The sequence below is a fragment of the Chiroxiphia lanceolata genome, chromosome 1, assembly GCF_009829145.1.
Source record: "Chiroxiphia lanceolata isolate bChiLan1 chromosome 1, bChiLan1.pri, whole genome shotgun sequence".
Taxonomy (NCBI): Eukaryota; Metazoa; Chordata; class Aves; order Passeriformes; family Pipridae; genus Chiroxiphia; species Chiroxiphia lanceolata.
This window is the reverse complement of record NC_045637.1, coordinates 148,168,166-148,181,683: the sequence shown is the minus strand read 5'-3', so window position 1 is coordinate 148,181,683 and position 13,518 is coordinate 148,168,166. Positions and strand designations below refer to the sequence as shown.

At 41.9% G+C, this 13,518-nt stretch overlaps 1 protein-coding gene across 6 annotated transcripts in view; it reads left to right on the top strand.

Moving 5' to 3' along the window:
* The window catches only part of DPP6 (dipeptidyl peptidase like 6), a 550,202-nt gene extending 537,177 nt beyond the window's left edge, over positions 1–13,025 (top strand). For 5 of the 6 annotated variants that reach the window (XM_032687013.1, XM_032687020.1, XM_032686996.1 and 2 more), the window contains exons 18-26: positions 126–224; positions 2,502–2,571; positions 4,539–4,733; positions 5,721–5,775; positions 6,673–6,778; positions 7,582–7,640; positions 9,126–9,198; positions 9,298–9,371; positions 10,788–13,025. In XM_032687013.1, the coding sequence (XP_032542904.1) occupies positions 126–224; positions 2,502–2,571; positions 4,539–4,733; positions 5,721–5,775; positions 6,673–6,778; positions 7,582–7,640; positions 9,126–9,198; positions 9,298–9,371; positions 10,788–10,934 (878 nt within the window). In that variant the 3' untranslated portion in view covers positions 10,935–13,025. Of the gene's footprint in view, positions 1–125; positions 225–2,501; positions 2,572–4,538; positions 4,734–5,720; positions 5,776–6,672; positions 6,779–7,581; positions 7,641–9,125; positions 9,199–9,297; positions 9,405–9,445; positions 9,628–10,787 lie in introns of those variants that run through there. The other variant, XM_032687004.1, reaches the window with a different exon arrangement.
* The last annotated feature ends 493 nt before the right edge of the window (positions 13,026–13,518 follow it).

Genomic DNA, 13,518 nt, shown 5'->3' with positions numbered 1-13,518 from the left:
GGACTGGAAGGAAATCCTTTCACAAGGAAACTTGTGTTATATATATTAAGGTGGCTATAAAATGTCAAAATGCATTTTCACAAACAATGCCAAAAGTTTTTATGCTCTTGACCTTCTTCTTTCAGAAATTTTTGAGCTGGAGGTAAATGAAAATGTGCAGCAGGCTGTAAATGACAGGCAAATGCCTAAGGTAGAATACATGGAAATCAAGATAGATGATTACAGTAAGTAGCACCTTTCTTCTCACTTATTTTTCTCTTTCACTGCTATAGCTGTGAAATGATACAGTCATCTGGGGTAGACTGGCAGGAGGAAAAATGACTTTGACTCTCAATAAACTCACACAATTTGCAAAGCACTCTCTTAGGATGTGCTACATCAGGAGGTTATTACAGAGGCAGAAATTGATGAGAATTCAGCTGAAGAAAGGCAAAATAATAGGGTTGGGCGTTTTTTTTCCTTTTGAAACTCCTTTGTAGGGAAAAAGCCACTCTGGGAAATTACACAACGGGGTACCCCTATTGTTGGGGCACATTTGCCGTAGCTGTGTGGTGTGTTATCTGAAATCAGTTTGGAGTGGTACACTGTGTGTCCCACTTGCTGGCTACAGCTGTGGCTGCCTTTCAGGGCACAGTCTGAACTGCAGTGAATGAAGATGACTCTCCAGTGACTGCCCATTGCAGTCATTCAAGATTCTTTAAGAAAGCCATATGATTTGATAGGGTTGAGAAAAAAACCAGCTATATAGGAAAAGACAAAAGATATTTCACCTGGAATAAAGAAAGTAAAAATTAGGAGCTGTTTCTATCTGCAGCTGGTGTGTTATTTCTACTACTTGTATAATCATCCCCAATGCATCTATATGCCAAAGAGAGAGAAAAAAGCCTGGTGGCAAACAGCCAAAATGTAAGCATCTTCTGCCTGTCTCTGTAGTTGTACCTGAAACAACCTAAAAAGCATCTCCTCTGGCTGTAAGCTTATAACTTACCTATATGGGGAAAATCCACATACTCAGAGCTGCGCAATGGCTCCCCAAAATCCCAGTTTCTGTGTATGGTGGCAACTCCAAATAAGCCCCAGAGACCCTGAGTTCAAGGTGTGGCCCATCTGGCTTCCCATGCCAGGAAGGAGCATAACTCTCAGGCAGTGAAATGGAAGCAATGAGGTGTGCTGGGGACAGGCTATTGATTTCAACCATTACCAGGAGTTATAAAATGTGAAGCAAAGCCTGAGAGATGGTTGCCATTTGAAAAATAATGGCCCTAAAATGTTCTGCTTGCCACACAGGCATTAGGAACATAAACCAGTGCATAGGATAACAGGGACAGACATTCACTCCCAGGTTTTATGGGCAGGAGAAGATGGGGGGAAAGCCTGTCATTGAGATCCTGCCTGTCCCCCCATGAGCCAGCTTGTGTGACACTTGCAGTTTATTAGGGATAACTCAGCTGGATGCCAAATTTCTTAACTGCAAGTATCATTGCAATTCTGCTCATTTAACAAAAAATACGTGTGTGTGTAATAAATACAAACTGGCCACAGCCATGTGGCTGTTTGCTGTGCCCTCCCTGTGTTTTGAAAGCTTTGGGCTGAACAGCCTTGAGAACACTGCACGTAGCACTTAATAATATTTAAAGTCAAGCGCTGGCCTTTTTGCTGTCCCTGGGCCATTGATCCAATTTGCAGCTATTAGCATTCAGATGGAATAACTAATTAGGCAGAGTGTCAGGCGACGACTGCAAAGCAAACCACTTAAACCACGCTGTTAATCTGTGTATTAATCTACAGAAAATGCTCCTAATACTGATTTAATTGCTGGGCCTTTGCTAATCTAGATTGTAGTTAACATTTTAAAAATAAATGGGCTGAGTGTTTGTGTGGTGTCAGTTTTGCCTATTGATTCAAAACCACGGAAATGCCATTCAGTTAAAAGAAGCTTTGGTGGTCACATCTCACCCTTACGTTGGTTCTGCACCAGTATAACAATGTGGGCTCCAGCACCTTTGCCTCCTGTTTGGCAGCAAAATTCAGCCCTTAGGAAGCTAGGATTACAATACTTGTTTCTACCTCTGTCTTCACACCATTATAGCAAAATAATTATATTTCTCTCCCCCAGCCACCATACTTAATTGGGTTTTAAATTACCATTTTCATCGCCAATTTTCCCCCTTCTCTGCTGCCCTGGAATATTGATTTCTGTCTGCATCACACATTCAGCTGCCAAAAAAGGAAAATTATAGCTATTGACAGATGTTAATTGAATGCTGTAAAAGTGATGCATGACTGAACACTCCCAATTTACATTTCTTGTCACCTCAGCTATCACAATATGGGTCCTTTCTTTGGCGACATCTGTGTTTCTAAGGTGTTATTTGCCACTGCCTCATAAAATACCATTTCGTTCCTACTCATATTTGGCCAAAACACGAAAAACATCTATTAGAGTTATGTCAACATTCCCACATGGAAGACATGTTGTTATTTGTTCTTTTTTTGCTTAGAATTGCCAATGCAGATCCTAAAGCCTGCAATCTTTTCGGATACCGCGCACTACCCCTTGCTTCTGGTTGTGTAAGTTCTCTCTTGTCCTTTCTTTTTGTTCACATTATTAGGGCATTCTGGAGACCTTGGCCACAATCAGAAACTTCTAAAATATGTTTTGTACAGGGAATGTCAGAGTGCAGCACTTTGGTCCCTTTCCCTTCTCACTTCACAGCTAGAAGAGGCTGGATGTACGTCCCTTCTCTCCTATGTTTGAGCCAAGGTTTTCAGCTACCGGGAGGGCACCCTAGTGAAATCCTGCAGAGTAAACTGTAGGATTTTATGAAACTGTTCCATGTACGCTTGCAATTCAATAATTTGAGGGGCAGAAACAGGAGGAGGAGGAATAAAAGATGGATTTTGACTTTCTGTCCCAGTCCTTAGGGCACTCAACCTGCATAACAGGTAGTTTTAGAGTGAAATTCAGTCAGCCTTACTAGAACTTAAGTTTTAGATGCCCTCATGCAGAAATCCTTCCCTTGTAAGTGCTGGTGTTCCCTGAAGTGACAGTAAAGAGAGAACTGGAAACCTTTGAAGATCTGCACGATGTTAGCATTTATATTAGGTAGGTAGGTTTTCCTCTTGGCGGGCAAAGCAGATGGATATTTCTTATGCAACATTTAGTAATAATAATACACATTACTGAGGGTTTTTTCTGGCAATTTGGAAAGAAACTGGGGAAGGGAATTCACTGACCTTGGAAGAACCTGTTTGGCCCTGCTGCATCCCACTGCATCGCTTGCCTGCCAGGGAACACCCCACGAGAGAGAGAAGCCTTGTGCAGGAATGATGAATGCCTGGCAAACGCCTGAACACCGTCCTGCACATCCCTCCATGAAGGACAAAAACACTGCAATAAGCGTGTCGTTACATCACAGAATTACTGCAGAGAAAATGTACTTCATTATGGAAATGCTTGAGGAAGATTGGTACTCATCAAGCTAACGGCACTTGATTAGGCTGCCTCTGGAGCTGGATAGGTCTGGGTCTCGCTTGAATAAATGCAAATGACTTGGAGTCACATGAGCATTAAAATCCTGCAGGGAGTTGCCTGATGTCTATAAGAACCCCAAAAATGACAAAAAGTGGATAAAAATGACAGTGGCTCTACAGTAATCCCAGTCCTAAATTATTGCTTAAAGTCAGCATCACCATCGCTTGTTTTCTTCCAATTTGTCTGGCTGAAGTGGGGTCTGTGTTTCTGGAGACAGTTCCTTTGTCTGACAGGATCAGACCCTAACCAGAAGGGTGAAGAGGGAGTCGTTCCCACCCTTTCCCCAATTTTAGGCCAAACTAGGCATGATTAAGCCAGTTTTATCACTTTAAAAGCGTCCTTTCCCTCTGTACTCGTGTGAAGCATTGATGACAGAAGTTACTGTCAGCTCCATCTACTGCTGCTCTCCAGAACCCCATGGCAGAGGGAAGGGCAGGGCTGGGTGAATGGGGCAGTAAATGAAACCCCAGCGCTTACCAGTAAAGGAAAAGATGCCTGATGTCTTCAAGCTTCATCCAACATATTTTGGTAGTGCCTATGGACTCCAAAGTCAAGCTCCTCACAGAAACCCCTCCAACAGAAAAAAAACAGCAGCTTTGGGGAATGTAGAAAATAGATGTAGATTAGAGGAGGTATAAAAAAGGGAAAACTCAAATGATACCTGTGCCACTGCCCTGGTTGCTCATGGGAGGAATCCTGCCCATTAGGGATGTGCTTGCTAGGGTGGTTTAAAGCTCAGCTTAGCACAGCCATAGCTGGTGTGCACAGAGAGGGGCAGAAACCAACCTGCAGCTTCCACCCAGTCTCAAAACCCATCCCACACAATCAGTCTTGTGCACGTCATCCTTGCAGAGAGTGGTCTCCCCTTCTAGACACCTGTCCAGCCTTACCCAGCATGACAGAGCTGTGGGTCCCCATCCCGCGGCAAGATCACAGTCCCAAGGAGGGCGTTTGGCCCCTGCTTGGTGCCTCTGCCTTTGCTTGATGCCTGTTTCTGTGTCAGAGACGGGACACCCGGGAGCCAGATCGTAACGGAGAGGTTTGAGGTGACGTGGGAAAGCGTCATGGTCAGCTCTCACAACGCCATCGTGCTGAAGTTCGACGGCCGCGGGAGTGGCTTCCAGGGCACTAAGCTGCTGCACGAGGTCAAGAGGAGGCTGGGCTTTTTGGAAGAGAAGGATCAGTTGGATGCTGTCCGGTCAGTGACATCCTTATTGAAGAAATTCTTTCACTAATGATAATTAGCCCAGTACCATCATTAGTCGTGGTTGTTTTAATGATGTGTGGGATAGAGCAAGGAGATGGGAGGGAAGGACACTGTGCATACAGCTGTGACCAAGTGATGGCATGTGAGAGGGAGCTCATGCCAGCCAGTGCAGAAGGAAAAAAACAAGCCTTAAACAGAGCTAAATTAGAGCACACTTATCTGTATCACATGTTCAAAGCCTGCTTATTTTTAGCTCTGTGCAGTCATACAGCTACAAACAAGTAAGCTTGAATATCTATTCCTACATTAATCTTTTGCTTGCCTGGTGGTTAGAAAAACCCATCTTTAAATCCTTAAAGTTTTTAAACAGAAAAACCAGTGCAAAATCCTGAATATCAAATCCTGTCATATTGTTAGATTTATTCTGCACATAATCACATTAAAACCACTATCAGAGTATTGCAATAGCTTTGCAATATCTTATTATGACTTCCAAAGGTACTACAGATTATTTGTTGCCATTGCTTGGTCAAATCCAACACATGAGGTTGCAAGATTAAATCAAACAGACTCATGTGAAAGCAGCTTGTATGACACAATTTAGATTGTCTACGTCAAGGGTTAAGAGCTTTAAACTGAAAAAAGGCAGGTTTAGATTTGATATTAGGAAGAAATTCTTTACTGTGAGAGTGTGAGACCCTGGAACAGATTTCCCAGAGAAGCTGTGGATGTCCCATCCCTGGAAGTGTTCAAGGCCAGGTTGGATGGGGTTTTGAGCATCCTGGTCTAGTGAGAGATGTCCCTGCCCTTGGCAGGGATGTTGAAATGAGATTATCTTTAAAGTCCCTTCCAACCCAAACCATTCTATGAATTTTTCTGTGGCCACCCTAATTTAAAGCTGATTAAAATTACACTGTGTTTACTATATCTGAGGGAAAAATATTTTTAACCCATTGTTTCTCCTCTCTCATATTTTAGGACAATGCTGAAGGAGCATTTCATTGATAAAACGCGAGTCGGTGTGTTTGGGAAGGTAACATTTTCTCGTTGTTCTTCTGTGCTCTTCAAGTTGGCTGATGTGGCTAAGCAGCTGAGCTAAATCCTGACTTATTGAATATGTCAGTGGTGACTTTTTTATTAATATTTATTTTTGAGATAGACTGCATCTTGCTCAGAGATGTTAAAGATGGAAGCTTTCATTTTATCAATACGTTCGTCAATTGCTTTCTTTAAATTAACTTCCAAGTGCAAAAAGTGACTATTGCTCAGAAAAACCTTGTCAGATAATTAATTATTTTTTCCCATTGCAGACTTTCATTTCGTTTTCATCTTGTCTCTTAAGGCCTGTGGGAATGTGGGTTTATCGTGTTCACAAGTGTACAACAACACTGTGGAGGCTGATTTGCACCACAGTGTGTGTCTGGCCGGAAAACAGCAGTTATAAAGTACACATAGTTTGAGATGAGAAGGGGACTGGGAGCAGAAATTTTTTATTGTGGGGGATGCAGGCTTGGAGTGGGCGAAGAGAGCTGCACATACAGCAGCATTTCTGCAGGGAATTGTTAACAGGCTGACAGCAGACACTGAAATTGCGATGTTCATTTTAAATAGCAAAAGACTGGGGTAGTGTTTTGGAAAGGTAACATACCTGGTTAGAGCTAAAACCATAAAATGGGATGAGAAAGGCCAGCTCCTGGGCACACAGCCATCCTGCCTTCAGGAAAGTGCAACAAGTGTAGAGCTCATCTTCAGCCACGTGTGCCAAAGACAGGGAGATAACCCTTGTTTTGTTTTCTTTCAGTGCAAGGTGTTAAAGGCTCTGTAATAGTCAGGTGTTTGCTGCAAGGTCTAAGCTGCCCTGTTTCTGTACACAAAAGCAGCAGTGCCTCACAGCAGGACCACTGACACCCCTGCCCCCTCTCTGTTCCAGGATTATGGTGGCTACCTGAGCACTTACATGCTTCCAGCCGGTGAAGAGAACCAGGTGTTTGCCTGCGGAGCTGCTCTTTCCCCAGTGACAGACTTCAAACTATATGGTAAAATATGACCACAAATGATATTTCTTCCCTATCCTTTCCCAGTTATCACCTTTATTCTCCAAGATCCTTCCTGTTTTATATCCTGTGTCTTCTTAGGAGTAGCCATAAACACTTTTCCCCCCAGTCGAGCAAATTTGTTGACACCGGTGGGACCAGCCATGGTGGTCAGAGTATTATTACTCCTTTTAAATAAAGGAGAACTGCCTTAAAACCTCTCCAGCCTCTGCCACCAACCACAACCACTGCCTTGAATGTGCTGCTTTCTTGTCTGAACCATCCATCCATGCAACCTGTGGTCCAGTCTGCCACACCCATTCTGTCTCTGACTCCACTGCACATGGTGGTCCTTTCTCTCAGGGACACCAGTTGTTCCCTTTGCACTTAGTGCCACTGAAAATCAGGGGACTGCCATGGAAGTCAGTGGTGTTCAGCCACCCTTCTGGAGCTGCACAGTTATCTCTGAGAGCAATGGGGACTTGCTGTTGATGGAGAAGGCCTTGAGAAAGGATAAAGGGACAGAAAATGATAGTGTTCTTCTCTTCTATCTTGGTTGCATTAAGGAAGAAAAAAAAGGCTCTTCTGTGACTGATTTAGAAACCAGAAGTACATGGTGATAATGACAGACTGTAGTATCACACATATCCTTAAGTGTATTTTCAAAAACTTTTAGAAATGTGTCCTCTATAATTAAGGCAATGTTAGAAAATAAGGCCTTTTTTAGCATTTGCAGTATTTGACTCAGAAGCACCAGTGTACTCACTTATGACTGAAAGTGATGTTTGCATTTTTTTCTTTTCAAGCTTCAGCCTTTTCTGAAAGATACTTGGGCTTGCACGGGATTGATAACAGAGCATATGAGGTAACTGCATGGACACTGCATTTTCCTAATAAAATGTGAACGGGGTTTTAGCTCTTCCTCCATGTGTTCTCTTTTGGGGAGGGAGTAAGGATGTGCGAGAGACTCACTAGTAAAGCTCTGAAGGTTTCTTTCAGCCTACTTGCTGCTTTTCTTGTCTTAATAATGGATAAAGGTTTTATTGATTAGCCCTCATGTCTGTCTCTCTAAATTGGATAAATACAGTTATACCAGTTTTAGAGATTGAAAGATTGGCTCAGCTGTGCCCAAGAGGACACAGTGTCACAACCTCCTTGAAAGTTCCCGCCACTGGTCTTGCCAATTGGATTCTCTCTGAGATATACTTTTTGACTCTAACTCAACTGAAGCTCAGCTCCTCTTGACTTTCTCAAAGTATGTGATATTTCAGGCAGAACTCTGTGTCAGGACATGGGAAAGGAGACACGGGACAAGACATTGTTTAGTATGTGTGATGGGATCAGTTATATACTGTGCTGCAATTACTCAGAGGAAAACCCTAATAAAGAATAGTCACACAAACAGAATAGCTTATAGAGAAAACTTTGTTCAGCTTCTAAGCCTTGTCTTCAGCCAGAAGATAGGAAGGCAGCAAAGGTTTGGCACTGTGTTCTCACAGAGAAGGCAGGTATCACCCTGTGTACTCACAGGGTAATCTTTATCCTGGTTATCTAAACTCTGAGTTCATTGACTCTCAAATTTTGCCCTCATAATTTCTAGATCAGTACAAACTCTTATTTTCCTCTTAGAAATTTGAAGGAAGGTCATTACAGATGAAAGCAAGATAAAATATTCCAGAAATGAGGACTTTGAATTGTCATGTACTCTTTGTGCACTGATGAGTTGGCCTAAGCAAACAGTGGTAGTTCTAGTTGTCTCCTGAGCTATCTGCAGAGCATGGCAGGGTCCTTAACTGAGTGGAGAAGTTCTTCATTTCTCCTACCCTGCACCATCTGCAGTCACTCAGATTTGTGTTTATTTTCCCCTGTGCATCTGTAAGACAGCTGGGGGCAAAGCCATTCTCAGCAGTGGACACTTGAATTTCGTGCCGGATCCTCTCCAGAGTTGTTAAAGCTCATTGAGGTTGGCTTTCAAACTTCACCAAAGTCACTCCAGCTTCCTGAAGAGTTCTTGGGATTTGACACCTGGGCATGCTTTTCATCAATGGTTTCACCTGAAATCCACTTTGATGTTTTCCATGTGTTCTGCAGGTCAGGTTTTAGTGAATATTAGCAGAACAGTCAAGGGTCTCTGAGTCCTTCCTCCTGCTGACACTGAGCCTGGAAGCAGAGGGTGGGGTCTATTTCACCTCTAGATTGATACCAGCAGCCAGGAGAATATGCTGTGCTAGTGTCTGCTTATTATCATTGAGAAAAAGGGTTAAATAGAATTAAGTGTTTCTATTGCCTCCATGTAAATTGCTAATTTCTGGCAAGTTTTTTAATCTCATTGCAACCTTTACCTTCACAGATCAACAAATTATCACACAGAGTCTCATTACTGAAGGAACAGACATTTTTGATCATTCATGCTACCGCTGATGGTAAGTTAGCCCATCCTTTGAGCTCATTATATGTTTGTGATAGCTTTGATTTTTCTTAATTAAATTTGCCTCTTTAATGATTGCAATCTGTTTTTACAGAAAAAATCCATTTTCAGCATACTACAGATCTTATCACACACCTAATTAGGGCAAAGGCTAATTACAGCTTGCAGGTACAGTATGTGTTTCTTTTTTTCATATTTGAACAGTTATTTCCCAATTTGAACTCAAACTGCTGTTATGAAGCAAGTTTTGAAAAGCCACTTGAAAACTCAGCCTGGCAATAGAAGTAGTATCAGCATATAACATGTCCCTGTGCTTATCCTTTCCTGTTCTTATGTGATACCACTATTTTGGTTTGGACTGCTGTAGAACAATTATTAAATTACAGTAAATTAGGTTGTGAGAGACAAACCTCTAAGGAATTTATGCCTGTTGAGTTTCTTTTGGAACAACAGAACAAATTCAGGATGAATTACAGGGGAAACAGGGATCTAAATTAAATCAACCAGAAAAGTTAAGAAGAGAAATGTCGCTTAAATGTGACACCCCACTGTGAATTACATACTGTGGTCTAGAAAGCCCCACCAAGTTATATCCCTGTTTTGCTGAATGGCCCATGTCCAAGCTATCAAAGCTTCCAGAATGAACCCCACACCAGCCATGGGGATGGTCCCAACCTCTCTGCGACATCCCGAGCCACAACCAGGAGAGTGCAACTCACTCAGACTCAGTCCACACCAGGACCTCATCCCAGCCCGTGGGTACAGGTGGTTGTGCTGCAATGCCCAAGTCCTAATAATGCTTGATTTGCTGAATACCAGCTCCCTCTGGCTGCATTCCTGCAGAGCTTCATGTGGTGGGTGTGCTCACTCCATCATGCTCCAGGCAGGTGGGATGGAGTGTCTAAGCAAAGAGCTGGGAATGGATTTGGGTCAGCACTACAAGGAGTGAGGTGCTCCTGCCCATTTTCCAATGCAGAAGAATTAGTACAGTGGAACTTGAAGGCACCAGTGAGCTTGACACATGTCAAAAGTTAGTTGAGGTCTGAATTGGAGGCCTGAGGGACCTGTGTCTTGGACTAAGGTACCCAGATCAGCAGAGAGACACCTCAGTCCTGCCTGCAAGTGTCCAGCCCTAAGGGACTTCTTTTTCCCCCTTCAATAGTTTAAACTATTTAATTTCTAGCTTCCTGATTTTTCTGTATTTAATTACTCCTCCAGCAAACTTTATTTAATTTTTTAACTCAATTACTTCTGTTTTAAGCACTCATTTTAGTCAGTCAAACCTAATGCCATATCTCTGCAAAACTGGGGGGGTTTCTGTTTTCACAAGGAGCAAGCACTGTTGTTTGTAAGTCTGGTCTGGTTCTTCTTAGGCTGAACTTGTTCAGAATGGAATTAAATGGAAAATCCTCCCCCCAAAAAAGTTCCTTGTGAAGGAATGTGCGAGTCTGCTCTTGCATCCATGGGGAGGCCCACAGTGCTGGGGAGATGCAGTGGGTTTGCAGGTCAGGTTGAGCTGCAGGTGTGGGTGGTCAGTGCTCAAACTTCAAGTTCCTTAAGGGGTGCATTTACCTGTTTTTGCAGATTTACCCTGATGAAAGCCATTACTTCAGCAATGCAGCATTGGAGCAGCATTTATACAACTCCATTGTCAACTTCTTTGTGGCATGTTTCCAAGTTCAGGACAAACTCCCACTAACTCCACTGAAAGAGGAGGAGGATGAAGATTAACCCTATTTGTCCGTGCCAAGCACAAGGTAGATCTCTCTGACAATATGCAACTGGATCATTTTCCTGAAGAGGTGTTACGTTGTGAGCATGTATTTAAAAAAAAAAACTGAAAGCAGCTCATCTGCTTTACTTGACAGCAACTCCTTCCTAAATGGAAGAACATTAAGCATGGTGAACTCAGCAGAAACTGCTGTCTGAAATGAATCCATCACAACCAACATCTTCTTTTTCTTTGGTTGTTGTTTTTTTTCCTCTTTTTTTCTTCCTTTTTTTTTTTTTGTTTGCCACCAAATGACTTCTCGAGTGAAAGTGGTGAGACACTGAACTTGAAGGAACACCCCAAGAAACCGCTTTGAGGACTGGAAGATTTAATGTCTCTTTGCATTCAAGCAGTCAAGCAGTAGCAGTGAAATCCATCATCCATATTAAGGTTACTATAGTTAGCATCACACTATGTCAGAAAAAAAAAAAATCTAACCTAATACATGAAAAAGATTATAGCACAATTATTTTAAAGGATACTGATTCATACACACTTGCCTGCTCTTCTCCATCTTCAGGAGGTTTGTCATTGCTACAGGACATAAAAATTCAATTGCACGAAGTATCACTATAGTTACACCAATCTTTACCTTCCTGTAATTATTTCATTAATTCTGTGTTGCTCTTACTTCTGTTTTCATTGGGTCTCATGCTTACCTTATTAGCTTCTCAGCTTGTTCTGGATGGGGAAAAAACATACACTGAATTAACCAACTCACTTTAGACCTCAGGGGTCTAATGAGGCAATGGGAGTTGAGGTACCCAGATGTTAAAAAATCCATTAGAGTAAAGCAAAGAAAAACTCTCGTGTTCCCAGAATAGCTTTTGCCAGCAAGATTGAGTATTTTCTTTGGCAGCCTTGAAAAATATGCACATATATAAGCTAAATCAGCTTAACATTGAGATATTTTTTATGGTAATGCAGAAAAATATGTGACAGTCATGATTATTCTGTTTCTTCTTTTAGTATTGGAACAACTGGTTGGCAACCTGTTGGGGAACAGCTAATTGAGGCTGTGGTAGCAGGAATTTGTACCAGCTACTGCACAGATCATCTTATAAAGCCATTTAAACAGAACCAATGTGCAGAGACTTATTGCACATGCTGTCTGTGGCTTAGTTTTGTTCCAGGTCAATGATTAGCATATTTCCAAATGCATTTAATTATCTCTTCTGTTCGCATTAGTTTTGACAAGCATAAAAGAAAAAAAGAAGGATTTTTGCTTTAGAAGATACAACTTTTCGTTCTAGCAGTACAAAGCAACTTTTAAAACTTCTTGTGAAAACATCCAACTCTCAGAAAGAAATCCAACCTTCGTCCACGTCCCACGTCATAAGAATTTTGACTTAGTGTCGCTCCTTGTAAAATATTCTGACCAAATGTACAGCCAGTATTAATACTGTATATTTCATTTTGTTGTATATAAAGGAATGTAAGTCAGCTCTTCGTCAGATCCCCAATCCAATATTAGTCTTGTGTTCGGCATGCATGCGGTAACACTTCTTTGCTGATCAGGACTCTATAGAAGTACTAGCTTGGAAATATAACAATTAATGTAGTTTTCTTTCCTTGTTTTAACAGCTTGAATGTCAATGCCGGTTTCTACTTTTTACATAGTACTGTGGGTAAACTCACATCCTGACAGCAATGATGATGTTTCCATTGTGTTCTTTAGTGTGTCTTTTTTCTTATCTTTATTTTAAGCTTTGAATGTTGGTTGTACTTTGACCATCATGAAAAAAATGTATTGATAAACCACAGAAATGACCTAGTTTGGTTCAGATTATCTTCTTTACTTTACAGTGCATCGACATTGTGTGAACAAGAACTACAGTATAAAATCTGCTTTATCTGGCAAAAATGCCAAATAGACAATAAGAATGCTGCGTGTCCAGATTTTGCTACTCTGAACAGGCTCAAAAGCCTGAAATGAACTTGAACTGAGAAATGTAAAAATCTGCTCTGTCCACAATCTTTTGTAGAAAGAACTTTAGGATGTGGCATGGTAGTGTTTGTTCATTCATGGAATAAAACATTATTTTACCACCCTGGTTGCTACTGCTGTTATTTTGTGTTAAGTTCTTAAACAAGCATCAGGTGGCTGAAAGTGCTATTCCTGGTTGAACTGAGCCCAGACTTCAGGGTGAAGATCAGAAACATGAAAAGAAATCTTTATAAATAAATACATGTTGCTATTTAGATCTTGTCCACAAAGATGCTCAGAGGACTGGAGCACCTCTCCTATGAAGAAAGGCAGAGGGAGTTGGGGTTGTTCCACGTGGAGAAGAGAAGGCTCTGAGGAAACTGTTGAGCACCTTCCAGTGCCTAAAGGGGGCTTATAAAAAAGAGAGAAAGTGACTTTTTACATGGACAGAGAGTGATAGGACACTACCACGACGTGTTTAAACTGAAAAAGGAGAGATTTAGATCAGATGTGAGGAAGAAATTCTTCAGTGTGAGGGGACTGAGGCACTGGAACATGTCCAGAGAACCTGTGCATGACCCATCCCTGGAAGTGTTCAAGGCCAGGCTGGATGGGGC